Source organism: Lontra canadensis, unplaced genomic scaffold (genome assembly GCF_010015895.1).
Source record: "Lontra canadensis isolate GAN:19392208 unplaced genomic scaffold, GSC_riverotter_1.0 scaffold6, whole genome shotgun sequence".
Lineage (NCBI taxonomy): Eukaryota > Metazoa > Chordata > Mammalia > Carnivora > Mustelidae > Lontra > Lontra canadensis.
The window spans coordinates 28,398,512-28,426,364 of record NW_022631000.1 but is presented as its reverse complement, the minus strand read 5'-3'; the positions used below and the strand labels follow the sequence as shown (position 1 = coordinate 28,426,364).

At 43.7% G+C, this 27,853-nt stretch overlaps 1 protein-coding gene across 2 annotated transcripts; it reads right to left on the bottom strand.

The window, feature by feature from the left end:
* Nucleotides 1-348: 348 nt before the first annotated feature.
* TM4SF4 (transmembrane 4 L six family member 4) lies at nucleotides 349-27,853 on the bottom strand. 2 transcript variants are annotated; one of them, XM_032852461.1, is made up of 5 exons: nucleotides 27,548-27,794; nucleotides 26,344-26,433; nucleotides 13,622-13,758; nucleotides 5,437-5,528; nucleotides 349-932 (listed from the first exon to the last, which is right to left on the bottom strand). In XM_032852461.1, exons 1-5 carry the CDS (start codon nucleotides 27,719-27,721, stop codon nucleotides 892-894), a joined length of 534 nt encoding a protein of 177 aa, XP_032708352.1. In that variant the 5' UTR covers nucleotides 27,722-27,794; the 3' UTR covers nucleotides 349-891. The 2 variants fall into 2 exon arrangements, with proteins under 2 accessions (XP_032708352.1, XP_032708353.1); XM_032852462.1 differs by having other exon boundaries at nucleotides 350-932; nucleotides 5,437-5,626; nucleotides 27,548-27,853.

The window sequence follows — 27,853 nt, the reverse complement described above, 5'->3', positions numbered from 1 at the left end:
AAGTAACTTTCCCAGGATCCCTTAGCTGGTGTGTGGTGGGGCTGGGGTTTGAACTCATCAATAGAATGGATTTGACTCCTTATTAGTGCCTGACTCATAAAACCAAACTTAATGTCTTAATATAATATACAAAATTAATAATACCTATTACCTTAATCCTGGTCATACACTGACAAAAATTATTACCCAAGTCAACTTTTCTAAAAAATCTTTTTTTTTTTTTTTTGTTGCATCAAGAGAAGCCATTTGGAGAAAAGGTGAAAAAAAATGTGGTAGTCATTCAGTCTTTTCCCCTCCCTCCCAAATACACACACACAATCTTTATTATATCACTTCTGAATTATGATTTTAATTTAATATACATAAGAAAACTTTGCAAGTACAAGCAGGCTCAAAAGACTAGTCACAAGTAATTCAAACACATTAGCTCAAAAGACACCAAATAAAATTATTTATGATACATCAATCATTCTGTTTTTCTCATAAATCTTGAAACAGAAGTTGGTCCTAGTTTCTCATTTTTAATGTGCTTTCCTCCATTGAATTATGTAAACATTCCAAAGATATAAACATCTCTATATACAAAGAAGCAATGTGGAAGTATGTGTGACCTTACACATTTTTCCCTCAAAACAAATTATGACAAAGTTGCTTTGAACCTGCTCTTCAATTCTAGAAGGAAGTGAATCTGAAAGATACAGAAACCTAACTTAAGTGACCAATCTATTTTTTATTTGAAAATAGCATAAACATCTGAATTGAACCAAGCTGCTTGGAAAAGTGGAAGGAGTAACTCTGTTGTCCCTAAGCTTTATCAGTTATGATGCAGACAGGAATTGCCAGCCCCGGGAAAAAGAATAAGTCTAATGTAATGTCCTACATGCCATCAAGTTAGAGCAGCTCATCAAGGAGATTTAAACTGGTCCGTCTCCCTAGAAGATACAAAGGTTAATTTAATTATGACAACATTCTTTTATTTTTTTTTTTTTGCTTTCTTCTCTCCTCCCTCTCCCCTTCCCCATCACCCCTCTTCTTCCTGATTACTCCTGCCCTGTATTGTTACCTATTGAATATTTTCAACACTTTTCTGATTGCTTCAGAGCTTTCATCTGTCACTTACCTGCACTTAGGTTACAGGAGTTGAGGCTTCATTTGATTTTGCATCATTTATTATTATTATTAAGATTTTTATTTATTTATCTGAGAGAGAGTGAGAGAGAGCATGAGCAGTGGGTAGGGGCAGAGGGAGGAGAAGCAGTTTCCCCACTGAGCAGGGAGCCGGAGGCGAGACTCGATCTCAGGACCCTGAGGATCACGACCTGAGCCGAAGGCAGATGCTTAACCAACTGAGCCCCCAAGGTAACCTTGCCTCATTTATTAAAACCTTTTTTGATAAGGGGCACAGAGAACTCAAGTGATGTTTACAAAGTATACATCTAATAAGATGTATACAACTAGTAAGTAGAGGAGTGAGGATTCGAAACCAGGGAGGTGAAGCTCAGAGACCATGCTCCTTTTCTTGAAGCTGCGCCAACTCCCCAGTTTTTGTATCTGAGTAAATAACAATCAGTACAATGTGCTGAGCCTTCTAACTGTTGACGTGCATACATATTTATCACCCCATGTTCAACATGCAGCAACCTTGGGAAGTAGGTTTAACCACCACATTTTGCAGACAAAGAAACATTGCGTGCAACGGACTCTGCCAAGACTGCACAAGCTGGCACCCAACCCAGGTCTCATAGTTTGTATTTCAGGCATGTTTCCATCTATTACCTCATGGAAGGCCCGTGCCAGGCTCAGGAATCTCTCTCAATAAATACTTTCTGCTTGAACGCGATGGGTCTGCACACTCTCTGTAAAAGGTCTGCAAGAGCCTGTCGGGGTAACTAAGACTCGGGGAGCGAGGAAGCTTGCTGGGGTCACTCAGCAAGGAGGCTTTGGAACTAGGCTGCGAGCCCAAGTCCCCCCACAGCATCCCACGGGGTCGGGAGGTGGGGGTGCTGACCAGCTGGATGAGAGGCAAGCCGCCAACAAGAAAGGAATTCTCAGCAGACCAATTGCTAAAAAATGCAGCTCTCATGTGCTCTGAAATATCTGGTAGTGAAGTTTCATGATTGTCTGCACGTTACTTCCCGATGGTTCAGGGAGAGAGTGAGCAGATGTGAACAGTTTGTGCCTCCAGGTGAAAAAATATAGGTGGTCATCCTACTGTTCCTTTACATTGTATGCAGATTTGAAGTTTTTGAAATAAAAACTTGGCGAAGAAGGAAGGGAGGAGAGGAGGGGAGGATGGGAGGGGAGGGAGAGGAGAGGAGGATGGGAGGGGAGGGGAAGGAGGGAGGGAGGACGGGGAATTCAGGCAGTGTGCATTCATCCTCGGATTCTACGGTTACCAGGCACGGACAACCGTGGATCCTTCTTCTGTCTTCTGACTATCAAGTGATTTATTCATTAAAATTGCTAAGCTACAGGGGCATCTGGGTGGCTCAGTCGGTTAAGCAACTGCCTTCAGCTCAGGTCATGATCTCAGGGTTCTGGGATCGAGTCCTCGCTTTGGGCTCCCAGCTCAGCAGACCATCTTCTTCTCTCTCTCCCCCTGCTGCTCCTCCTGCTTGTGTTCTCTCTCTCTCTAATACATAAATAAAATCTTAAAAAAAATAAATAAAATTGCTAAACTACAGTATCTGTATAGATGACCCTCACTGAAAAGAGTCAGTGTACTGGTACCTATGGGGATGTTTTAAAATTTGTAGATAATCCTCAAAATGCATAAACTACTATCTTCTATTTAAAGGGCAGCTGTATTTGTCATAAATCTGGCAATGAAAATTTACTTCCTAATTAAATATATGATTCTTTTCTGTGTAGGCAGAAAAAGAAATAATGAAAGTGTTTGAAATGAGCTGATTTAGCAAGCATGAAATCATTTTGGATGAATTACAAGATTTAGATGCTCAATATTCTTTTTTTTTTTAAATATTTTATTTATTTATTTGAGAGCGAGAGACAGTGAGAGAGAGCATGAACGAGAAGGTCAGAGGGAGAAGCAGACTCCCCGTGGAGCTGGGAGCCCGATGCAGGACTCAATTCCGGGACTCCAGGATCATGACCTGAGCTGAAGGCAGTCGCTTAACCAACTGAGCCACCCAGGTGCCCCAAGATGCTCAATATTCTTAACTGCTCTCATGAAAATAATTTTGATGGATTACTAACTGGTAGTTTTCTTTTCTTCCCATGTGCATTTAAAGACCAAAACATTTAAATACAACACAATAGAATTGAAAATTTATAGCCCAGGGTTGCCTGAATGGTGCTTTCTGGTTAAATGTCCTACTCTTGATTTTAGCTCAGGTCGTGACCTCAGGGTCTTGAGATGAAACCCTGTGTCAGGCCCCTGTGCTCAGCATGGAGTCTGCTCGAGATTCTCTCTCCCTCTGCCCTTCCCCCAACAGTCTCTCTAAAATAAACAAATAAGACTTTGGAAGGAAAAAAAAATTATAGAACAAAAATCTCAATAGTCAGTTAAATTTATATGTAAATTATATAACATTTTAATTTATATTTTGTATATTTTAAAATTTATGATTGTTAAACTTTTTTTGAATAATATAAGCTAGAAGGAAGGAAAAAAGTCAAAGTCTTCTTACTGATCATTTACCATTTGAGTTGGATTTCCTTTAGGTCTTTTTAAAATCCATACTGTTTGTTTTTTCTTATGTACATAGTTGTTTATTCTCTATACTTTTCTTTGTATCTTGCTCTTTTTATTTTTATTTTTGTCTTTTTAAAAAGATTTTATTTTTAAGTAATCTCTGTATCCAACATGGGGCTTGAACCCACAACCCAAAGATAAAGAGTCACATACTCTTCCAACTGAGCCAGCCAGGTGCCCTTATACCTTGCTCTTTTAAAATAACACTAAGTTGGGGCACATGTGGGTCAGTGGGTTAAGCCTCTGCCTTCAGCTAGGGTCATGGTCTCGGGGTCCTGGGATCGAGCCCCACATCTGGCTCTCCATTTGGCGGGGAGCCTGTCTTCCCCCTCTCTCTCTCTGCCTGCCTCTCTGCCTGCTTGTGATCTCTGTCAAATAAATAAATGCAATCTTTAAAAAAAATAAAATAACACTAAGTCATAAGCATTTTCAATATTATTGTAGTTTAAAAAATATTTTTAAGGTAGGGGAAAATGATAACAAAATAACTCCAGAGGATATAGAAGAAATCAGGTGGAGAGCAGGGGAACTGGGTGGATAGAAGACAGGGTAGGATACAAGCTTTCCAAGTGAATACCAATATACCAAGTGTATGTTTCTGAGACACCGAGTTTTTGACCTATATGCGTAACAATGGTTGTTAGAAATTTAAAGAAAATGATTTGGATCATTTAAAATGGGGGCATAATATTATCTTAAGTAGATGGACCACAATTCATATTTATTTACATAGTTCTTCCTTATGGAACTTGTGAGTTCTGTTTAATTTTTTCCTCCTACACCAATTTGTGTTTTGAAATATTTCCATGTGTGTTTGAACAATTCTCTGGTCTGGCTTGGTCATGAGTTGAAATAATCACACTTTCTTACTGTCCACAAGAGTTTATTTTTGTTTTTTATATTGTTAATAATTTACAATCATATCTGGAGACTAAATCCTCAGTGATTTCCTTTTATCCCCCCACTTGAGAACCCTCTCTCTCTTCTAGATCAGAAATCTCATCAAAATATAGGTTTTGCATTGGTATGTCCTATTCTTTTTCAGGGAAAATACAATGCCTGACATGTGTTCCACATATTTCTTGGCAACTTTATTTATTTAAGATTTTATTTATTTGAGAGAGAGAGAGAGAGAACGCACTTGAGCTGGGGGAAGGGAGAATCAGACTCCCCCCCGAGCACAGAGCCCACCTTCACTCAGGGCTCGATCCCAGGACCCTGGGATCATGACCTGAGCCAGAGTCGGATGCTTAACTTACTGAGCCACCCAGGCGCCCAATTCTTGGCAATTTTAACCTGCTATCTAGATCTATTTAGGGAGTAGTGAGAACATTCTGGGCTGGACCATGACGTGTCATTGTTGTCAATATGTGTGAATGACAAATGCCCCGTCCCTGGGGATCTTCATATAAATAATAGTAAATGTTATTGTAAACTTCTACATGTATTCAGAGTCCTTTCCCTCCAGGACTGTGGTCAGCAGGGTGTGAGACTGAAAAGTTTGGTCCCCTTCAGCCTGTGTATATTAACACATGCAGAGAGCTGAACCGGGTTCTCGGCCACACAATGTCTCCATTCCCCTGAGCCGACAGAGAAGGCTGCCTGGACTTTCCAGCCTGGGTTTTGGCAGCTGCCGCCCTCTGCACCCTCCCTCCATCGGCCCAGGGGGCCTTCCCTGGTCTCCTGTATGCTGAGAAGAAAGCACCAGGACCTCAACTTACCCCACAGCAGCCGCAGCACTGACAGTCCCCACACAGGGTCCCCAGGAGGCCGTTGACGATCTGGATGACACAGAGAAGCATCTGGATCCCTCCTACGACCAGCAGGATGGAGAAGAGGGTCAGATTCCAGGGCACCACATTGACAGGTTCTTGGCATTGCCTGTACAAGCTCTCATCCTTGAGGTAATCCCTGTTGGGGACATGGAGTTGAGAAAGGAGTTGTTTGTAAAATGTATGCAGTACCTGGGCCAGAAAGACACCACCATGATTTTCCTTTTGTAATATTTTCCATCCCAAGCACAAGGTCCCTAAGAAAAAATGTCCCATAATAGGCACCTGGGTGGCTCAGTCGGTTGAGTGACTGCCTTTGGCTCAGGTCATGATCCTGGAGTCCTGGGATCAAGTCCTGCATAGGGCTCCCTGCCCAGTGGGGAGTTTGCTTCTCCCTCTGAGCCTCCCCTCTCTCATGCTCTGCCTCTATTCTCTCTCTCTCAAATAAATAAAATCTTTTTTTTTAAAAGAAAAATATCCCATAATAACAATTTTAAAAACAACACCTAACATATACTATGTGCCGGCCAGATCCTGTTTTAAACATTATACACATATCCACTCATTTTTTAGTTTTTAAAGGACTAATTCTAGCCAAATTGTGAATTTGATTCCGCTGTATTTTTGTTAACATGCGAAGATTTAGTTACTTCCTTAAAATTCCTTAATTCCTTCCTTAAAAAAAGGAAGAAATCATCTGCTGTTTTAATACATAGTTTATGAAACTTTGAAATAGGAGAAACTGCAATATCTTTATAAAACATATATATTAGGAGTTCGATGCAATATAAAGGGCATTGTGTCTTGAAGGAGAAATACGAAGTATATTATCTTTAAGACACAAAGAAGAGTAAAGTAGATAAATGTGGATTATTATAATTTCTTCTCATATTCTTAGAGCTACAAATTGGTCTCTCCTTCTTCCTTTATGTATCCTCTCTCCTTTCAAGGGCTCAGTGGGAAACTCCATCTGGCTACTAAATTAACATCTACCATATTGTTTCCAGATCTTTTTGACGACTCCTGTTCCTGACAAATTAAAAATTCTCATTTTAAATCCACTCTGTATTAAGATCTTCAAAAATCTTTGGAGTGAAGGAAGATACCCTGGAGTTTAATAGAGCAGAAGGGATAAAGGCATTTTATGCCTTAAGCAAAATGGGGCATTTTGCTCTTGATTTCAAAATAAAACATTGTTTGTAGCATTGATTCACCTTTCCATAATTGCACAGTTCCTAGCTGCTCATTAGCCTTGGGACTTGCGTCCTTATTATAAAGTGGGAATAACATCAAGTCGTAGGGCTGCTGTGACAATGACATGAATCAATACCAGCGAAGTGCTTAGAACAGCACCTAGCATGTAGCAAGTGCTCAATAAAGCACTAGTACTGTTACTATTTTACTTAATCTGAGCAGTGTGGTCTAAAGCAAAGAGGCTGGTATTTTGGATTCAGTTGGGCCTGGGTTTGAACGAGAGCATTCTTCTCACTAGTTGTGTATTCTTCATACGAGTCTTACCCCCACCCTTAGCATCAGTTCTTCATTTATAAAATGTGCTGAGAACAACCTCACCATTGTGAAGACTCATGAAGATAAGGTAGCTTATGTATTGTACAAAACTTCCTTTTTTAATAACTTATTTTTTAAAACTCTTCTTTCTGTTCTGCATTTTTCTATGCAGTCCTCTCTGTCTTTACAATTTTCAAACTTGATTATAGAAAGTCATAAAGACATGGTATTTACCAGGCACATTCTAGAAAGAAAAGATTCTAAGAAGTAGTTGGCAATCTCCAGTTCTTTCCCTAGGCAAGAGTCTGTGCAGAGATGGGACGACAGTGCCTCCTGGCGGTGAGATTAGTAAAATGCTCATGGGGGCTCTTGAAAACAAGGGTTGAGTTTGGATACCTGGAGAATTCTTCTCAGCCCCATCTCTGCTGCTGCCTCCCCGCTCATAAACCACCACGAATACCCATTCTAGACCCTTCTACTCTCCTCCCAGATTCTCAGGCTTAGATCTCTGAGATTCTGGCCATGACTACTCTGTGAAACTCTCCAACCCCAGGAGAGAGGCGGCCCTAATTTTTCATGGTCCCAGGAGCTAATCATGTTTCCGCATTCTGTGAAGCAAGGAGAGCTGAGTCAGTTTAAAGCCCCTTAACTGGAGTTTTCAAGCATCTCATTATTGTGAAGGCTATTTCCACCTGAGCGGCAGCAATCCCATCCACATCCAGATAGAAAGCCATGGGTTTCCTGAAATTCACTTCTTGCAAGCAACAAAGGCAGCAGATGGAAGGAACAGGGAAGCCCAAATGCATTGCCCAGGGTGCTCTGCCTGGCTTATTCAAGGGGCTACATCTTCCAGAACAGACTCCCCGGTGTTTCTCCTGCCCTCAGCTGGCTTTGGTAGCCCTCCTGTGCTTCTCAGCACTCTGTGTCCCTCCGGAACAGAGCCCCCAGGACCACATGCTGCCATTGTCTGTCCATGCGCCTGTCTTCTTTCTAGGACCGTACACCTACAGGGGCACAGACCACTTTTCCTATGTCTGTCCCCAGTTCTAGCACAGGGAGTGGTCAGTCACTAACAGCAGCTGTCATGTCCTGGTCCTGCCCGTGCAGGGCCCTGGCCTAGCGGGTTCACACCATCCTTCCCAATTCTGCAAGGAGAGGCTATTTTACTGCAACAGCACCGCGCATAAAGTAGCCTCCACGACATATTCACTGAATGAACGAACATATGCAGATTAAGAACTTGAGTCCAGTAAGCGGCAGGGCCTGGATTTGATCTTGGGTCTATCAGACTCCACAGCCGATGTTCTTCATCATTACACAACCCCCCCCCCCGCTTGAGTAATTATATCCCTTTAATTATATTTACAATATAATGTATTTGTGAAATTTGATTTATACAATATATTTATCATAGCATGTCAATTAAGATTTACCCATCCCATGGTAGAGAGAATATTCTCTTTGGACCTTCATGTGGGTGGTTAGAAATTAAAGCACAAAATCATTATGAAAGCATAACATTTCAGAAAGTTCTAATGCATAAAAATGAATTCTGTTCGCAGTCATGAGTTCTGTTCATGATGATGAATAGTAAGGCGGAATGTTCAGCTCACAGCCTGTGGCAGTAATGGTGCCAAGAGCTTTCTGGACATCAGGTTATTTCCTTCTTGCCTGAACCTGTGAAGCAGAGCTTGCCGTCATCCTTCCTTGACCGAAGATCACACCACCGGCAGGTGGCAGGGGTGGGTCTGGTCCCCAAGTCCAATCAGGCCGAAAGCAAAGCTGTTTCACATCCCCGAGTGTTGCCTGCTCCATGAAACACCCCATCTCTCTCGGTCAATGTGGCTTTTGGCTCTAGGGAATGTGTTCAAGAGCAGCTCAGGGAGTTCCATGCTGATGAGGAATCTTTGAAGTACAAATGCAGATGGTCTCAACTAAAAGTCCAGGCAGAACCTGTATTGTACTCTCTTCCATGTTTTTGGTGTGAGGGAGCTCACCTTACCGCACCTTCCCCGGGGAGCGTTGCAGCCCAACTGGGCTGGTCGAGTACTGTGCTTGGCCATTTCCCTTATCCCTCCCCCACTGCTAACCGTCCTTGGCGGTTCCTCTGGCTCTCCCTCCTTGTAGCTGCCCCCCTGCCCGATGCAAGCTGCTTCCCGTTCAGCAGCTCAGGGTCAAGGTAGACGTAGCCAATTGTCTCAGAAAGGAAGACCTTGGATGGGAGGAAGTCCTACTTCAAAGGAAGCCAAGAGGGTATATCTCAAAATGTCCTAGGTTTCTTTTTCCTTCTAGAATGCTTCTTTAGTATGGTTCTTGTGACAGAAAATGTTAAGTCTTTGCTCTTTTAATATGATTGCCAACACAATTTTCTGAGGAAAACAACAAAACAGGCTACGTTCTATGGTATTGAAGAGTCCCAAATTTTGTGCCGCAAGTTGGAAATCTCAGAGTCCACCTTAATAACTTCTGCCCTGTCTCCTCATACCTCATCCTGATGATTTCATCTCAGACGGTCTCTGAAATCTGTGTCCTTCTTTTGAACCCCAATTCCACTGCCTTGCAGGTGTCCATAATCTTATCTGGATTACTACTCCAACCTCTTACTTTTCTCTCTTTGTTACTGAGCCCTTGTTCTTTCTCCATATCACTGCCATCACGATCATCCTAGAAATCCACAAGTGGTGGTGGCATGTCCTGCTTGAAGTCCTCTGCTGGTCCCCAAGGTCCCAAAGGTCTGGCCTGCCTGTCTATTGCACCCCCATGTGGTGTCCCCTTCTGTTCCTCTCTGCCACATTCAGCCTGAACTTCAGGCTCACAGTGATGGGACATTCTCTGAGCATGTTGCTCCTTCCCCTGGTTGTCCCTGCTCTTTTCCCTGCCTGAAATGTGCTTCTCCTCCCTCTTTGGAAGACACATTTTTTTTTTTTAAAGATTTTATTTATTCATTCGACACAGAAAGAGTGATCACAAGTAGGCAGATAGGAAGGCAGAGAGAGAGGAGGAAGCAGGTTCCCTGCTGTGCAGAGAGCCCGATGCGGGGCTCGATCTCAGGACCCTGAGATCATGACCTGAGCTGAAGGCAGAGGCTTAACCCACTGAGCCACCCAGGCGCCCTGGAAGACACATTTTTGTTCTTCTCTCCAAACCAGCTCTCGTCACCTCCTCAGGGAAATTTCCCTCGCACTCCTCCATTTCATCCTTTTCTGCACCGTGAAGGTCTGGCAGGTACGGGCACCCTGACTAGCCCCCTGCTCACTGGGGCAGGAGTCACATGTCTCTCCTACCCTGCTCCACGTCTGCGACAGGCTTCAGCATAAAGTAGCGTGCCGACCAAGTGTTCGTTTGCTTTATAATGTTCTCCTTCTACTCATGACTAGCTATGGAGCCCTGGGAAGATTAGCCTTTTTGAATTACATTTTTCTATCTAAGGATAAGAATTCTCCTCAGATTTATTAGGAAGATTAAGTGAGATAATGCATGCAAAACCACTTAGCCCCTTAACGTTAAGGAGAAGGAGGAGGGGGGAAGAGGAAGAGGAGGAGAGAGAAAAGGAAGAAAGAAAGAGAGGAAGGAAGAAAGGAAGGAGTGGCAGTGGCTGCCACTGCCCTTCGGTGATAAGGAAAGAGTGACAACTGTCCCGAATCCTTTTGCGGGAGCTCACGCATCCAAGTGATTCCTCCGTTCTCCTCACTGGTAACTGTGCATGTGTGTTAGGTCTGCAGCTACAACAGCTGCTGCCATGCCCACGCACTGGAACCCCCTGGATAAGAAGTATCCACTGAGGCAGAGGTCCCTGAGCTACGCTACATGGAATCTATAATTTGCACAAAAAGCAGAGCCTGCAAATCACTATCACTCGTGTTCTAGAGAAGACACTGTAACTTGGGCTCAGAAAGATTGAATCTGAGTTTCAGTCACTAAGAAACAGCATAGCTCGGGGCAAGCTGCAGGTCCTCTCTGGGTTCAGCTTTCCTCCCTCTGAGGGAGAGTTAATCCCACAGGCTTTTTGTAAGCATCAAATGAAACACGTGGGCGAGAGAAGTGTTCACCAGAAAACACCGAGTGACAGAGGTTCAGTTATTACTGAAAGAAAATCAGGATGAGCCCCGGCAGTCGGAAGGAAGGTTTAGAGCTGGCATGGGAGGCTGTGAGTTCTTGCCTCAGAAGACAGGACACAGGATGTAGGAGACAATGGAATGCTGAGGAAAACCTGCCAGGTCGCAAAGAGGTGACACGCTTCACCTAGAGTCCCCCACCCCCACCCTGAAAGCCCTTCCTGTGCAAGTTGTGGCCTATTTCAGGCCTTGTACAGAGAGAGAGGACTTGTACCTTCAGTGGGATTAAATGCCAAAGTCAGGGCATGAGGGAAAAAAAAAAACAACCATGGGTAGTCAAATGACTTTTAAATATTCTACAAATCACCTGGAAAGGGTAGTATCCACGGCTTTGTAATAAGCCCCTATCCAGCCATATTTACTCACAGTGTAGTTTGAAGTCTCTACGTAGACCTCATGGGAGGCAAACCTCTCCCCTCTCACGTAGAATTATCAAAGCCAAGCCATGCACAGAGGAGGGTGCAGAATTCTGAAATGCTCCTGCTTGCCCACAACATCAACTGTACCCTGTTTTCTTTATTAAACCTCGGTGATCTGATACCAGTTCATGAGCGGGTCAGTTGTGAGGAGAAGGCATAATGACATATAGGAAACCGGCCATTACCGGGTAACGGGGAGGTAGATGGCGGTGATGTGCGTGGAAACTTGTTTCAACAGAAGGACAGAATAGTTTGAAAAGTACTTTCCTGTCCTTCCCCCACACTGGCATTTCCTGTAGCGGCCCACAGACCAGCTGTCACTCTCCTGACCTTGGGCATCCAACCCATTCCCTCCCAAGCAGGGAGTGGCTGTGCCCCTAGAGAGTGTGAGGGCCTAAGGCCATCATGTTGCCTTGGGGGGGGGGGGCGTGGGGCCCGGGTTGTAGGGTTGTATTTCCTTTCTCCCTCCTTTGTTTGGGACCGAGACTTATCCTAATTGATTTTAAGTTCGGCGTTTATGTAACAATAAATAGAAAAGTGCTTCCTACCGCACTGAGGCTGTGGGTAGAGATAATAGTAGGAGCGGCCTTGAGAGGAGACAACCTGGAGTTTCAAAAGAAACACACCGCCAGGAAGGAGAGAGTAAGCTACCCGGTGAAGAACCTCAGGAAATGGATCCGGTGTCCAATTTCTGTGCTCATGCAGGCCAATCCCAAGGCAGCTGGACATTTCCAACAGTCCTCTGCCAGAAAAGGGGGCAGTCCACAATATAATCAATGCCTTCAGGAATCTCTGTCTCTGATGAGGATACTAGAGGCCTGGACCCCTGTATAATGGCAGGGAAGCTCTCTTACCGGAAGCCCTTGTGGCCCGTATCACCACCAAACCAGTGCTCTCTGTCTCCCCACCGAAAGTCTGCTTCTGTGGGACTTTACACTCTCATGGAAATTAATACATAGAGTGTTCAGATTTCTTTAGGCATGGACCCATCCTCCCCGTGGAGGAGGACCCCACAACTGCGTTTCCTGACCACCTCTATGTGTATCAGTCAGTGTGCCAGGCAGTGAAGAACAAAGCTGAAATGGCTCCAGCCCTCCTGGAGGTCAGACGCTGGTGCAGCACTGCCTTGTAGACCATCGGTGATGATGGAAATGCCCTGTATCTGTGAGTGTCGATGCAGTTGCTACGAGACACATACAGCTTGCTGGTCCTCGAAATATGGCTAGTTGATTGAGAAATTTGTAACTTTATTTCATGTAAATGAATTAAAGTTTGAACAGGTACATATGGCTACTGGCTACTGCACTAGACTGTGCAGTCTGTGGACAGAAGGGTGCGTAATACAGAAAGACTAGAACTCGAAATCAAGACACGAGTTGGAGCTGCCTTCTGCCTTCACCCACCCGTGTAAGTTTGAGCAAGCCAAATTTAGTATGCCTGCCTTAGCTTACTAACCTTACTAAACCTTGCTAAACTTACAACCTCTTAAGGTTGCTGAGGGGAGTAAATTATAAATTGGTGAGCAAAGAAGTTCTTTATCAACTACAAAGTTCAATGAAAATATGAAGCGGTATTTTAATGCGTTCTGTTGACATGAATTCTCCTGAAGAATCTGCAGTATCTTCAATGTCATTTTCCATAAACTCACACCTTAAAAAGTTGTTTAGTCAGAGAGCATTTGGGGTGTTAGTGAAAGCCTTTGCGCCCTGTTACTGGGTAGTCATTCTTGTTTTCTGTTATAAGATTTTCAGTGGATGCCACCGTGTTCTGTTTACTGTTTACTAATATTACAAGCTGCCTCATGTTGTTGCTTGTAAATGTCTGAGTGTTGGTCATGGCACTGCAGACCTCCTCTCAGGCCAGCTGAAGCACCCTCTCTTGTTATGTCTCCTGGCGTCTAATGTCAAAAGCTCAATTAGAGGTGAGATCTTGGGCAACTTCACTCCTGCCACACTCCAGCTCTGCCTCAGAGGAGTAAGGCGCCCAAGACTCGTTAGATGAAGGGGACGGGACCTGTGCAGGGCTCCCCTTGGGCCATTTACCTGCCCGTGCCCCTTGTGGAGACACAGGGCATTGCAGGATGTACCTTACCCTTCGTGGAAGGGGTAGCCCCACGTTCTGTTGCCCATGAGACATTTAGGACCCTTGTTGATTGAGATGGCCGAGATAACAAATGAATATCCAGCACCCAAGAATCCAATCACAGCAAATATTGTGGAGGTGAACATCTGAAAGAGAAGGAGAGAGACAGGCAGGTTCTTAAGTGTTCCCGAGGTTACCCCCAGCACACCTGACTGTTGTTGAACATGGGGACTCCAGGGAAGTTAGGGGTAAGAGCCAGTCTTCATAGTAGGTGGGGCCAGTGGGGTCTCCCAGAAGGAATTTTGGTATCTGGTGTCCCCTTCTCTCCCCCATCCCCATATCTTTACTCGCTCATGGATGGCTGACATGCTAGTTCTGGCTGATCCCTTGGAACCATGGTTTTTAACTTTATTAAGGAAAGACTCTCCTCCTAATCTCCCTCCTTCTCAGGGCTAATATGCAAGGCCAGCCTATTTAGACAGATTTTTTTAAATACATTTTTAATGCTGTGGTTTTCTTTTTTTCTTTATAATTTTTTTATAAACATATAATGTATTATTAGCCCCAGGGGTACAGGTCTGTGAATCACCAGGTTTACACACTTCACAGCACTCACCATAGCACATACCCTCCCCAACGTCCATAACCCCACCCCCGCCTCCCAACCCCCTCCCTCGGGCAACCCTCAGTTTGTTTTGTGACATTAAGGTTCTCTTATGGTTTGTCTCCCTCCCAATCCCATCTTGTTTCATTTATTCTTTTCCTACCCCCCAAACCCCCCACATTGCATCTCCACTTCCTCATATCAGGGAGATCATATGAGAGTTGTCTTTCTCCGATTGACTTATTTCGCTAAGCATAATACCCTCTAGTTCCATCCACGTTGTCGCAAATGGCAAGATATCATTTCTTTTGATGGCTGCATAGTATTCCATTGTATATATATATACCACAACTTCTTTATCCATTCATCTGTTGATGGACATCTAGGTTCTTTCCATAGTTTGGCTATTGTGGACATTGCTGCTATAAACATTCGGGTGCACGTGCCCCTTCGGATCACTGTGTTTGTATCTTTAGGGTAAATACCCAGTAGAGAATTGCTGGGTCATAGGGTACCTCTATTTTCAACTTTTTGAGGAGTAGACAGATTTTTTTTTTTAAGACTTTATTTATTTATTCGACAGAGAGAGAAGAGTGCACAAGCAGGAGGAGCAGCAGACGGAGAGAGAGAGGGAGAATCAAGCCCCTAGCTGAGCAGGGAGCCCAATGCGGGACTTGAACCCAGGGCCCCAGGATCATGACCAGAGCCAAAGGTAGATGCTTAACTGACTGAGCCACCCAGGTGCCCTGAAAGGCCAGTCTCTTACGGCACCAAAGAATTTTAGAATTGGAAATGACCTTAAAATTTTTTGGTCTAGTCATCTCACTTAAGCTAAGCCATAGCAGGGTCCTATGTGGTTGGTAGGCTCTGCTCAGAAGGAAGAGCAGAGGTCCTGAAATTCTCCTCCTGGTCCCAGTTCCATTTCTCAAGGTCAAAGAGTTTAAGCACTTCTCTTCCATGTGTTAGCAGCCTTTAAAAAGCTGAAGATATTTTATATTTCATATAAACATATTTCATATGTTACATCTCTCCACTCTTTCTACCCTCCAAAAGTTTTCTCTTCTTTGGGCTAACAAGCCCCCAAACTGAAGTTCTTTTAAATATCTTTATATGACAGGGATTAATTAGTAAGACATAGATGACACTAGTATCTTTCTTTTTGTAATTATGGAAGCAAAATAGAATTATAGAATATGAAAGGCAGGAAAAATCCTAAAGCCCATCCGGGCTAACTCCCTCCTACAGGCAAAAACAATCAGGCTCAGAAAGGCAATGTCCATCCTGAATAGTCATTAGAGGGTAGCATGGAAACATCCGTAATTCTGGAAATGGAGGTGGAAAACTATCACCTCTCTCACGTTGGTCCCATGAAGATGTGGCACAAAGCACAAGAGTTTAGAAGTCGGCAGGCTCAGGCTCCGGTCACAGCTTTGCAGCTTTTCTCTGTGTGGTGACTGCATTAGGGACGCGTCCCCAGGATCCTAGTCTTCCTATTTATAAACGGGCATGATAAAGCCTGACCAAAGGTCTGTTGAAAATTAGATGTGATAACCTAAGCTAAATGGCAGGTACTTCCGCTCCCCCACTTCTGTGTATTACTAACAATCTTATCACAGAATATATTTGGGCAGGAGGGTGGGGCAGGGATGGGTTTGGGGTTGGAGAGAAACCGACAGTGCCTGCCAGTTGGAATCTGTGTAATAATGGAGTTACGCTTCAGCTGTATTTGTTTTCATATCCTATATTAATGTATTTTTGGTGCAACTTTCCAAGACTGAGCTCTTGCCCCAGGTACCTCATGTAGCCTTGTCTGACTTCTTATGTCAAATTGACTGTCCCCTCCTTCATCTCTTATCCCCCAGTACTCTGGACTATATAAACTTCTACCACAGCACAACTCCCACAACGCATTCCTATATACCGTTTTATGTCTGTCTTCCCCTGAACCACAGCATAAGCTCCTTGCACTCATGGACGAGTTATCTGAAGATAGGACATTGCTTTATCCTTACCACCATCTATATGGTTTTTCTCCTTCCTACCTTTTCAAAGGCACTGGGTAACTACTTGTTGGATGTTTTCAAAGACCATGGTTTCATGTTACTCATTATTTAAATTTTTCCCCTTAATTTTTGTGTCTAGTCCATTCTCACCATTAGGAACGTTTGTTAATATAATCTAGGTCAGAAGCAAATGAAAATGTTGGCCAGTTTATCATGTTAGAACAGGCAATATCTTCTCCAAAGGATGTCTAGTTGAATGATTTTGAAAATTGCTGGGTCTATCAAGCTAAATGGGTATCACTCCTGTTTTACTCCTAAACATCTTTGTGACATGCTCAAGTCTGAGCCTCCAAGAAGAGGATACACTATGTATTCTAGAATATACACAAACATATTAGCTCTCAGAGCACCCCTAAAAAGTGAGGGAATTGCCTTAGAGCTGAGTCCATATTTTATCTACCAGGCAAGAGGGCACTTCCCCCAACACTTTGGAACAACTGAGTACTGCAGGAGGAAGGCATTAGTCAGGAACAACCCAGCTAACGTTAGCTGACAGAATGGTTTAAAGAAAGTTTCTGGGAGTGCCTGGGTGGCTCAGTGGGTTAAGCCTCTGTCTTCGGCTCAGATCATGGTCCCAGGGTCCTAGGATCGAGCCCCGCATTGGGCTTTCTGCTCAGTGGGATCCTGCTTGCCCCCGCCTCTCTGCCTGCCTCTGTGCCTACTTGTGATCTCTCTCTCTGTGTCAAATAAATAAATAAAATAAATAAAATTTAAAAAAAAAAGAAAGCTTTCTGAACACAGATGTGTTAATTATTCTAGGAAACTTCACCTTATCATTTCTACTTCTGAATGTTATAATTAACGATACTTTTAAAGGGCATTCTGAATGAGCACACCTAGTGTTTACAATTGTGGGGATTATTACATGTAACTGCAGGAGTAGTGTTCAAATACGTCCTTTGTCTTGTGAACTGAGATTTGTGAATTGAGTGAAATTTCCACTGACAGTGCCATACGTTGTATCCAAACTTCATGGGAGAGAAGAGAAGATGTACTATGGGAAACTTCTGATGGCTCCAAAGGAATCTTTAGCAGTAGTAGAGACACAGATGTCAAAAAAGCATGAATACATTTAAAAATAAATGAGTGGGGGAAACATCTTACTTCAAAATCACTGTATTAAAATTTTATAAAATGTGATTAAAATATGTGGATGGCATTCAAAGTTTGTATATTAATGTCAGTCAAAGAGCTTTTTTTGAAACTTCTTTATGAGAGAATAAGAGATAGTTGTTTGTTTCTTTTTTTTAAGATTTTATTTATTTGACAGAGAGATCGAGAGAGCACAAGCAGGAAGAGTAGTAGAGGGAGAAGAAGAAGCAGGCTCTTTGCCCATCAGGGAGCCCGATGCAGGACTTGATCCCAGGACCCTGGGATTGGGACCTGAGCCAAAGGCAGACGCTTAACTATCTGAGCCACTCGGGCACCGCAAGAGATAGTTTTATATTCAGTTTTGCCTTTTGTTTGGGTAAATATGGTGATTTACAGAGTTCTCCAATCTCATTGGAATCTATAACTTTTTTCCATGCGTTCTTGCAAGAACACACTTGGGGAATTACTACTCTAATTCTTAGTGACAGTTTATCTGGCTGGTTCTCCGTCTCTGAGCTACCTCCACGGTCCAACCAAATCCCTGTTGAGTTAGACACAGGCCATACAACTCTAGGAATGGCCAGAATGTTCTAGTACAGCAACTGAAAACTTACACTCAGGGCAGTTTCTTCTAATGTTACCTCTTGTCCTTTCAGAGTGAGGCTGTGCATGGTCTGGAAACATTTGTTGACATGCAGTTCTTTGTGACAGACTGAATTGTCTCAATGAAAAATGGGTTCTGGGGCACCTGGGTGGCTCAGTGCGTTAAAGCCTCTGCCTTCGGCTCAGGTCATGATCTCAGGGTCCTAGGATTGAGCCCCGAGTCGGACTCTCTGCTCAGCAGGGAGCCTGCTTCCTCCTCCCTCTCTGCCTGCCTCTCTGCCTACCTGTGATCTCTGTCTGTCAAATAAATAAAATCTTTGAAAAAAGAAAAAAAAGAAAAATGGATTCTATGATGAAAAGTCTTTGACATCTTAAAACTGGTTAAAAGTCTTCAAAGTCAGAATTTCCACTAAATCAGTGATTAAATATTCTTATAATTAATTTTTGTGAAAAATATCTCAAAAGCCATCCAAGGCAATCATCTCACTTTTTAGCTAATAGAAATAGCTAGCTCCCTTCCGTGATAATCTTACATGCTTTATCTCATTTAATCCTCTCAACACTGTTGAGAGGATCCACTCACTGTGAGGTGAGTAGTAGTTTGAATGGCATGGGTTCTCTCACAAAAATAAAAAAAATACATAAGAAAGAAACCCAGTTTTTGTTTACTTGACATTCTGATTTTGAGTTCTAATTGCTAGTCAGGAATCATTAAGCTACTGACTAAGAATACAAGAGTATCTAAAATTGGGAAAGACTGTATTTCCAGAAAGGCAGTTGGGAAGTCTGAAAGAGACCTGTGTTTTAGCCCTCAGCATCACAGAGGCCCCTACCTTTCTGGCCTCAGCTTCCTGTGGAAAACAGAAGAAGGCGAAAGAGCAGGTCTAGAAGGTCCCCTCAGCTAAAACGACCCAGGATTTCAACATCTGCTGACTGGTAGTGAGAGGAGAAATCTGACTCATGCTATTCCTGCTGTGTAAGCTGAGTAAAGGATTTTAAATATCACTCCTGGAACATTTTAGCAGGCAAATATTTAAAGATACAGAAAGCAAATACAAACATCCACATTCTTTGTGTTAGGCAAGTCTGAGTAAATGAAAAACCAGGTTAACATAAAATATCAACTGTATAATATTCCCTTTACAAGGAGTCCCCATTGCAAGGCCCTCTAGACCAGTACTGTCCAATGGAATTTTAATGAGAGCCATATATGTAATGTAACACTTTCCAGTAACTATCTATTTAAAAAGGAAAAACAAAAACAAACCCCCAAAACCAAAAACACTGAGATTAATGTTAATATATTTTCTTTAACTCAACATATTAAAAAATTATATCAATACATAATCAACATAAAAATTACTCGTAAGATAGCTTCCATTTTTTGCACTAATTCTTTGAAATCTGGTGTGCATTTTTGACTTATGGTATACCTTAATTTAGGTCTGCCACATTCTACCACTCAATAGCCCCATGAGAACAGTGGCTATCCACACAGGACCGCATAGTCTAGAATATCTGAAAACTGATTTTTGGTAGTAAAAATTTAAAAAATGCATGGATCTAGTCTGCACTGAATTTATGACTATGGTTACTATGGTTAGGAGACAGGAACACAGTGACTGTCAACTGGATCAATAATGTTTTATTTCTTACAAAACTGTCTGAAGGAAACACGGAATCAAGTTACAACTTCAGGAAGCTACAGGTGGCATGTTCTGATTTTGAAATCTAGATTTGAAATACCTTGCGTTAAAATAAAGAAAACAAGCAACCCAAACTGATTTTTCATAACTTTCCCAGAATGGATGAACCACAGGAAGCAAAGTATATGTCACTTTGCTTTCAGTAATTCCACATTCAGAAGTTTTAAAAAATAATCAAATTCACTCCTCAGATATTATCACTCTGGAATAACTTTATCATGGGTTTCATGATAAAAAATTTTTCATGTTGAAAGCAAAGTTGTTGGGGCATCTGGGTGGCTCAGTCAGTTAAGTGTCTGCCTTCAGCTCAGGTTATGATCCCAGGGTCCCTGGTTCGAGGCCGGCATCTGGCTCCCTGCTCAGTGGGGAGCCTGCCTCTCCCTCTGCCTTTTGCTCCTGCTGCTTGTGCTCTCTCTCTCTCTCTCTGACAAATAAATAAATAAAATCTTTAAAAGTAAAGTTATTGAAACTTTGAAGCTAATACCACACTATATGCTAATTGGAGAAAAAAGTAAAATTATTGAGACCAAGTTGAACATGTGAGGGTAGACACTCAAAATAGGTGTTATTTGAAGTAAACATGCAAAAGGCCTGGAAAATCTCGGGAAGGAGACACAAAATTGGGAATAGAGGTAACCTTTAGAGAGAATGGTTGCCAGATTTGAGAGTCAGGACTGTGAGGCTTCCCTGGTAACACTTTCCCTGGCCTGGATCAATAAACAGTGAAGAGGGGGCTCCGCTGTGCAGTGGTCAAGGGCGCGGGTTACAGGCAGATTGATCTGGGTCTGAGTCTTGCTTCCTCCCTTTGACCATGGCAAGTTCATCTTTCTGAGACCTTCAGTTCCTCTTTTTTAAATCAAGGCTCAATAAAAAGTACCTGCCCAGGGACATCATAATATGTAAGCTAGCCTAATAAATAGTAAACAGGGAATTCAAGTACCTATCTCTACAAGATCAGATAACCCCCGGGTGGGGTAGGCTATTAGATAGTGCCTGGTAATTCCCTGATATTATACCCAGAAACTTCTTTTGCCTACTTCTAAGTTTTGGGTAATTTCCCATGATATTAACAAGCCCTCGATCAATGTCATTATTACATTGTAATATTTTTATTATCATACCCTCACACACTCTTACTTTCCACAAATACCGAGAGCGTTAACACTGGGCAGAAAAATAACAGGTCGATTCCCAGCACACACATTCTGTTCCCATAGCTAAAGAAATGGGTTTATGTATATGCTGGAAACACTTCCCCAGAAAAAGGAGATTAAAATGCCCTAGATTTCCCCATTTGTCAGCTTTAAAACCTTCCACTTTGCCAGGTTCTGGAGATAGAGGCTGTGGGATTAGACCCTAGCTCTGCACAGCTCACTCTGTGTTCTTGGTCAGAGGCGTGGGGAGTTGGCTGAGCCAGATGGCAGAGGCACAGGGGCCTGGGAAGGGAAGAAACCTGAGAGGTTTGGGGACATAGCTTTCAGAGACTTGGGTAGTAGCAACATGTCAGGGAAACATCTCTGATGGGCATGAAGGTTCCTCCTTAACAATTATTCTGAGATATACAAGTATTACCTGAAGCATTTTTTTTCCCCCCTTGGGATGTTAATGTTCTGTATTTTTGGCCTTGGCCAGGCTTGGGAAGGGGAGAGGACTGGGGGGATGGGGTGGGTTTCAGCCATCAGAAACTTAACTTGCCTGCACCTCAATTTCCCTATGTACAAAACAGGCAGTTCAATGCCTAACTCAAAGGGTTGGTGTTAGAGATAATATAGTATAATATAATATCAGTTTGGAAATCACCTGAAATCCCTCTTGAGCGTTCATTTGCTTCATTCATTCCACAAGCATTTATGGAGGATCTATGTGTCCTCACTACCCAGCCCCCTGGTGTTCCTCTCCCCTTTTGTTTACTCTAATGCTGGCACCAGCTTCCCCCACCCTTGGACGGTCCTTGTGAGGGGACATGTGCGTATCATACATCCATTTCATAGCAGAGGATTTTGAAGCCTAAAAAAATTTAGTGAAGAAATAGGATTCCATATTTTATTTTTTCATTCAAGGTAATCTATTATTTCAAAAGAACTGTCTTTCTTGAATCCCTGTCAAACTGGCCATCATGTCAAGAGTCCATGCTTCTGGCCTCAGGGTTTACTTCAGAAGTGCTCTCACAGGAGGTGTCCCTAGGGGGCACTGGTGAGCCGGCCACGGAAGAAGTGCTTCTAGTGATGGACTAATTTAAGAAGTGACAAGATCCTCCTGGACAGCAGGACCATCAACCATCTGGCCCTGCCTGTGGGTGGGGTGCGCCTTTATCTACCTGATATGCTTTAAGGATGCTGAAATGCCGGCCTGCCTTACCTTCAGTTCTATTATCAGAGATTCCTTTGAGTCAAGGCCAAGTTCTTCAAAAGGCTCTTAATAAAGTACAGACTTAACATGAATGAATGGCTAAAATTAATTAGCTGTTCTATGGACTCTGATAGCTTTGTTTTTGTTTTTAAAGATCAGGAGCCCAGAGACCTTGACCCCCGCCCAAAGATAAACTTCCAGGAGGCCACTGAAAACCTCTTGTAGGGGAAGAAGAGGATGAGACCCAGAAACAAACACAGGTGTGGGTTTTCAAAGCCCATTTTGGAGGTCACCCTCATCTCACAGTTTCTGTCCCCTTTCTGGGCTCTCATGTAGCTTAATTTTTTAAAAAATATTTTATTTCTTTATTTGAAAGAGAGAGCATGAGCTAGCGTGAGCAGGGGGGAGGGGCAGAGGGAAAGGGAGAAGCAGACTCCCCACTGAGCGGGGAGCCAGAAGCAGGACTTGATCCTAGGACTCCGGGATCATGACCTGAGCTGAAGGCAGATGCTTAACGGACTGAGCCACCCCAGAGCCCTCATGTAGCTTAATTTATTTAAAACAGTGCAGACCTTGAGGCTGGGCTTCTGGCTTGCTCTGCCTCAGAGGAGAGTGGCCTCCATCTTCTAGTTTGACTATGAAATACTGGTTCAGTGACCTCGAGATTTTTTCCAGCTCATTGTCTTGCTTTATCTCTGTAATCACCATATCCTGCTACTATTTATCGATTATTATGCCCTGGTTTTACGTAAACCCAGGGAAAGGGAAGAGAATGATGCAACTGACTTCTGAAAAGTATTCCTGAGAGACGTGTAGCAAAGAAGGGAGGGGAGAGAGAGAGAGAGAGAGGCCAGGAACCAAATGAGAGCAAGGCTGTGGAACAGGAACAGGATGTAGTCCCATAGCCCTTGGCCTAGTGTGTGTCTGCCTCAAAGGACTCTGTACCCAGCTGGATTTTCCAAACAGTGTTCCACAGAAGCCCCATGGTCCTTAAACACCTGGAGGGGAATGCCACCAGCCTTTGGAAAAATAATCTGAATCTTCAGCATTAGAGTACTGAGCAAAATATGCTGCAGCTTTTTCTTTTTAGTCTGACAAAATGGTTGTAGATTCCTTTCTTTAAAAATGATTATTGCTTAGTGCTCCAGAGCCTCAGGATGTTAAGGAAACAGAGCTCTTCAGCAGAGGCATGAGCCCAGCGGCCCTGAGGGGGAGGGCAGAGACCCGAAACAAAGCGCTCAGCTGTGTCTACCGCAGGCCATCGCTATGTCAAAATGCAGGCCCAGGTCAATTTTGAATTTTTTGAAAAAGAAGTAGAATATCTAAATACTTCTGTAAAATTCTCCTTTTTTTTTTTTTAAGGTTTTATTTATTTATTTGACAGAGAGAGACAAAGCCAGAAGGAGAACACAAGCAGGGAGAGTGGGAGAGGGAGAAGCAGGCTTCCCACTGAGCAGGGACCCTGATGTGGGCTCCATCCCAGGACCCTGGGATCATGACCTGAGCTGAAGGCGGATACTTAAGGACTGAGCCACCCAAGCGCCCCAAATTTATCCATTTTTAAAAGTTGGCAGCTGAGTAGGAACCAAACCCAAAACCAAGAACTTCTGCCGGCCACCTAGTGGGTGACCCGTCTCTGGTCCCAGGTGGCTGTGGCTGGCTGCCTTGTTTTATGGTCTGGCAGAGCAGGTCCTTTGATGGGCACTGCCCTGTGGGTGATCAACCAATGGTTTGGAGGGTTCATCCTCAACCCAAGCCAAGGGCACCTCTTCCATGGGGTGTTAGGGAGCCCAGACAGACAACTTGAACTGGGCAGACCACAAGTTTCAGATTTGATTAACTCAGCTTGTAAAAACATGACTTTTCTGCTTTTCTTTGGAACTTCACATAAACCTAATTAAAAAACAAACTATGTACAATACTTTGAATATTATTTCCCTTTTCCTTGTAGTTCTGTATAAACCTAAAAACAAAAATAAACAAACAAAACCCCTGGTTTTAATTCTGAGCCTTCTACTCAGCACAGAGAGAGAGAGAGCGAGAAAGCACAAGGGTGAGGGAATAGCAGAGGGAGAGGGAGAAACAGGCTCCCCGCAGAGCAGGGAGCCCAACATGAGGCTCGATCCCAGGACCCTGGAATCATGACCTGAGCTAAAGGCAAACGCTGAACAACTGAGCCACCCAGGTGCCCCTGAGCTGTTAGATTTCTAAGCAATGGCATTTTTTCCTTTTCATCCAATTCCTTAATTGCCAATTTTTTTTTTTTTTTTAATTTCAAATTCTCATCTTCAGGGGTGCCTGGGTGGCTCAGTGGTTAAGCCTCTGCCTTCAGCTCAGGTCATGATCCCAGGGTCCTGGGATCAAGCCCCACATCAGGTTCTCTGCTCTGTGGGGAACCTGCTTCCTCCTCCCCTCTCTCTGTCTGCCTCTCTGACTACTTGTGACCTCTGTCTGTTGAATAAATAAATAAAATCTTAAAAAAAAAATTCTCATCTTCAACTTATTCTCCAAAAGGAGGGTAACAGGATTATATTTCAAAGGGCAAGTGAGTTATAGATGTCTTCCTTTCCTTTATAATTAATTATATAAAAATATCATACATAAAACACGTTACATAACTATATCAAATAAATTGTGGTTAATTTTTACATCTCTGCTTTTAAATGTTATAATAATCAATGCTAAAAAATGATCCATGCTTACTCGGGACACATGGTGGTGTTAAAAATGTAAGAACAGGGCGCCTGGGTGGCTCAGTGGGTTAAGCCTCTGCCTTCGGCTCAGGTCATGATCTCGGGGTCCTGGGATCCAGTCCCGCATTGGGCTCTCTGCTTGGCAGGGAGCCTGCTTCCTCCTCTCTCTCTCTCTGCCTGCCTCTCTGCCTACTTGTGATCTCTGTCAAATAAATAAATAAATAAAATCTTTAAAAAAATGTAAGAACATTCTCTTTGAATGATCTTTGCACATAAAAAACTGTAACTGTATGCCCAGTACACTAGCTTCAGCCCGTCATACGTGCTCAATCAATATTTTTTGATCAAACAAATATTTTTTGATTGAACAAATGAGCAAATACTAATGGGAAAGAAATGTTAGAAATGATTCTATTTTGGAACAGATGGCTACACCTTTCCCTTTAGAAGTTAAGGCAAATTTGTATAACTCATTATTGGGGTTCCAAATCTCCTAGATAAACAACTGAGCCTTGGGGAGTTAGAGCAAGAACCAGCCTTATTCATTAGCCAGCCAGTAATTCCAGTTCATCCTTCTTCATTTTTGCCATATAGTGTACCCAAATTCTTAATATCTTTCTTTAAGTCACCTCCCTATTAACTTATATCCCCACTATGAGTGGCGCGCTAGAATCATTAACAAAGATAATACAGTATTACTGCATTTTTAGTTGATGTTGCTTCTGTTCTGGGAGCCTGAAATGTGTTCTTCCTTTGTTAGAAAGGGAAATTATGAGGGGTTTGGGATAGCTTATTTTCAGCAAAATTTGAGTTTCTCTTGCTCAAATCAAAAGGATTGAAGGAGAATTGACAAGGGAATGACTTTCTATGTTACTGAAAGGTACAGCACACCTGTGTGCCAGCAGAGCTTGTCCTATATTTGGGAACTTCTGATCTAGTTCAACGTCCTTGTTTTATAGACCAGTAAAAGGGAGGCAGAGGGCAGTACAGTGACTTACCCAGGTGCAGAAATGGGACCTGACCCCACTTCCCAGGCTGGGACAGTGAGGCCAAATCTCTCTAGCTGACCTCCTAAAAGAGGCATGAAACAAGAAACAGAAGTCCTGAGGCAAAATCTGGGCATTGAGACAGTGAAACTGGCCATGGGGTAGATGGAGAATTTAGGGGGCTTTTGAGGAGGGGCTGTTATCATCTGTCATGCTGCCCCACTCCCTTTACATATGAGACAACTCAGGGCGGGAGAAGGGAAATGACTTGCCCAGGGTCTGGAGGCCTTTCAGTGGCAGAGGGAAAGCTACAGCCCTCACCCCTGCCTTCCATGCCTGCGTCCTTTACACAGCATGACTCCAGTTCTCTGGTGCTGACATCCCTGCCCCTTTGCAAAAGCTAAAAGGATGCTCATACCCTGTGAATATAAGGGCTATGGTAGTTTACATTTTATTATTACTGTTACTTTGCACATCAAGACGTCCATATTTCTCCATGCCCCAGTGCCCTCCGGAGCTGGTGACCGCCTGGGGCCGCTCACTTGGCCCCACACCCACGATGTCCAGCTCGAGGAGCGGGGAGCGGTGCACCCTGGAGTCATTCCCCCCGCAGGCGGCTGCCCCTGGCAACTTACCGCGAAGCGCTTCCCACAGCTCTCGTTGCCACAGCACCCGCAGCAGTCATTGTTCTTCAGGCCCAAGAACACCAGCGCGGGGAAGATCATCTGCCGGAGAGAGAAGCACCTCTGTCGGGGTCGGACCGGGGGAGGGAGAGCCTGCGCCTGCCTGGAGGTGGAGGCCTCACGTCCAGGCAGTCCAAGCCGTGGGACCGGGAGGCTGAAGGGCATGAATTTACAGAACTCCACCGGGTAGTCAAGTGTGACTATCTAGGGTCCCTAAGGCCTAACTGCAGCTTCACTGAGGCCAGATTTCAAGATCTGACGCCCTGATTTGCCATTTACATGGGGGGGTAGGACCGCAGTAAGACACTTTCCTCCGGGCACCTGGGTGACTCAGTTCTGCCTTTGGCTCAGGTCATGATCCCAGGATCCTGGGTTCCCTGCTGGGGGGAGGGGGGAAGCTTGGTTCTCCTTCTCCCACTCCCCCTGCTTGTGTTCCCTCTCTGGCTGTCTCTCTGTCAAATAAATAAAATCTTTAAAAGAAATAAAAAGAAATGTCCTCAATTGTTCTGAAAAGTGAGTCTCTAAACTCTACTGGAAAGGAGGGTTAAGTAGATCATTAGTGGATGAGTGGAAGAGAAATCCACCAACACCGGCTTCTCTTGGTAGTTTTCAGTCCTTCAATTTCCCAGAAAGTGTGTGTCTACCGCCCCCAGCACTTTTTTTTTTTTTTTTTTTTTTTAGGATTTTATTTATTTGACAGAGATCACAAGTAGGCAGAGGGGCAAGCAGGGCGGGTGCGGAGGAGGAAGCAGGCTCTCTGCCTAGCAGAGAGCCCAATGCGGGACTGGATCCCAGGACCCTGAGATCATGACCTGAGCTGAAGGCAGAGGCTTAACCCACTGAGCCACCCAGGCAGCCCTCCCCAGCACTATCTTGTTAGAAGATAGAAACTATGTAGCCCTCAGTTTGGTTGGTGGGATTTAATTTATCCCTGAGAACTGCCAGCCCAATCTTGGGAATTCATAACTTAATGAATTTCGTGGAGATGTCCTGTCAGGACCTAATGGAGAAGGAAAAAAATAATAAGGCACCGACTTTTCAGCATGCAATGTTTGGGCTCTTGTTAGTAACTAAAGATCTTCTTGTTCGAAAAGTACCCAATTTTAAAAGGATTCCGCAAAAATCTTTGGCAGGATTTTAAGGCATCCCTACTCACCAAGACCCCGCTTCCTAATATTCCTCCGAAGAACCAGACCTCGTCAGAAAGGTGGTCTTTGTTGTCTATCACATTTCCTCCAGGAAAAAATAACAGGATGTTAGCCAAAAAGCCGAACAAGGCAAGGGGGATGAGGGTGCCCCCCAGGCACTTGGCGCAGCCTCCAGTGCACATGTTGGGGGAAGTATAATATAAGACTTCGATCAAAGGCACCTCACTGTCCCCTTCACAAGGTCTCTTCAAAGTTATCGGCGACAACGTCCTAGCAATTGTCCCCAGTTCAATCCGTATTTTGGAGCGGAGAAC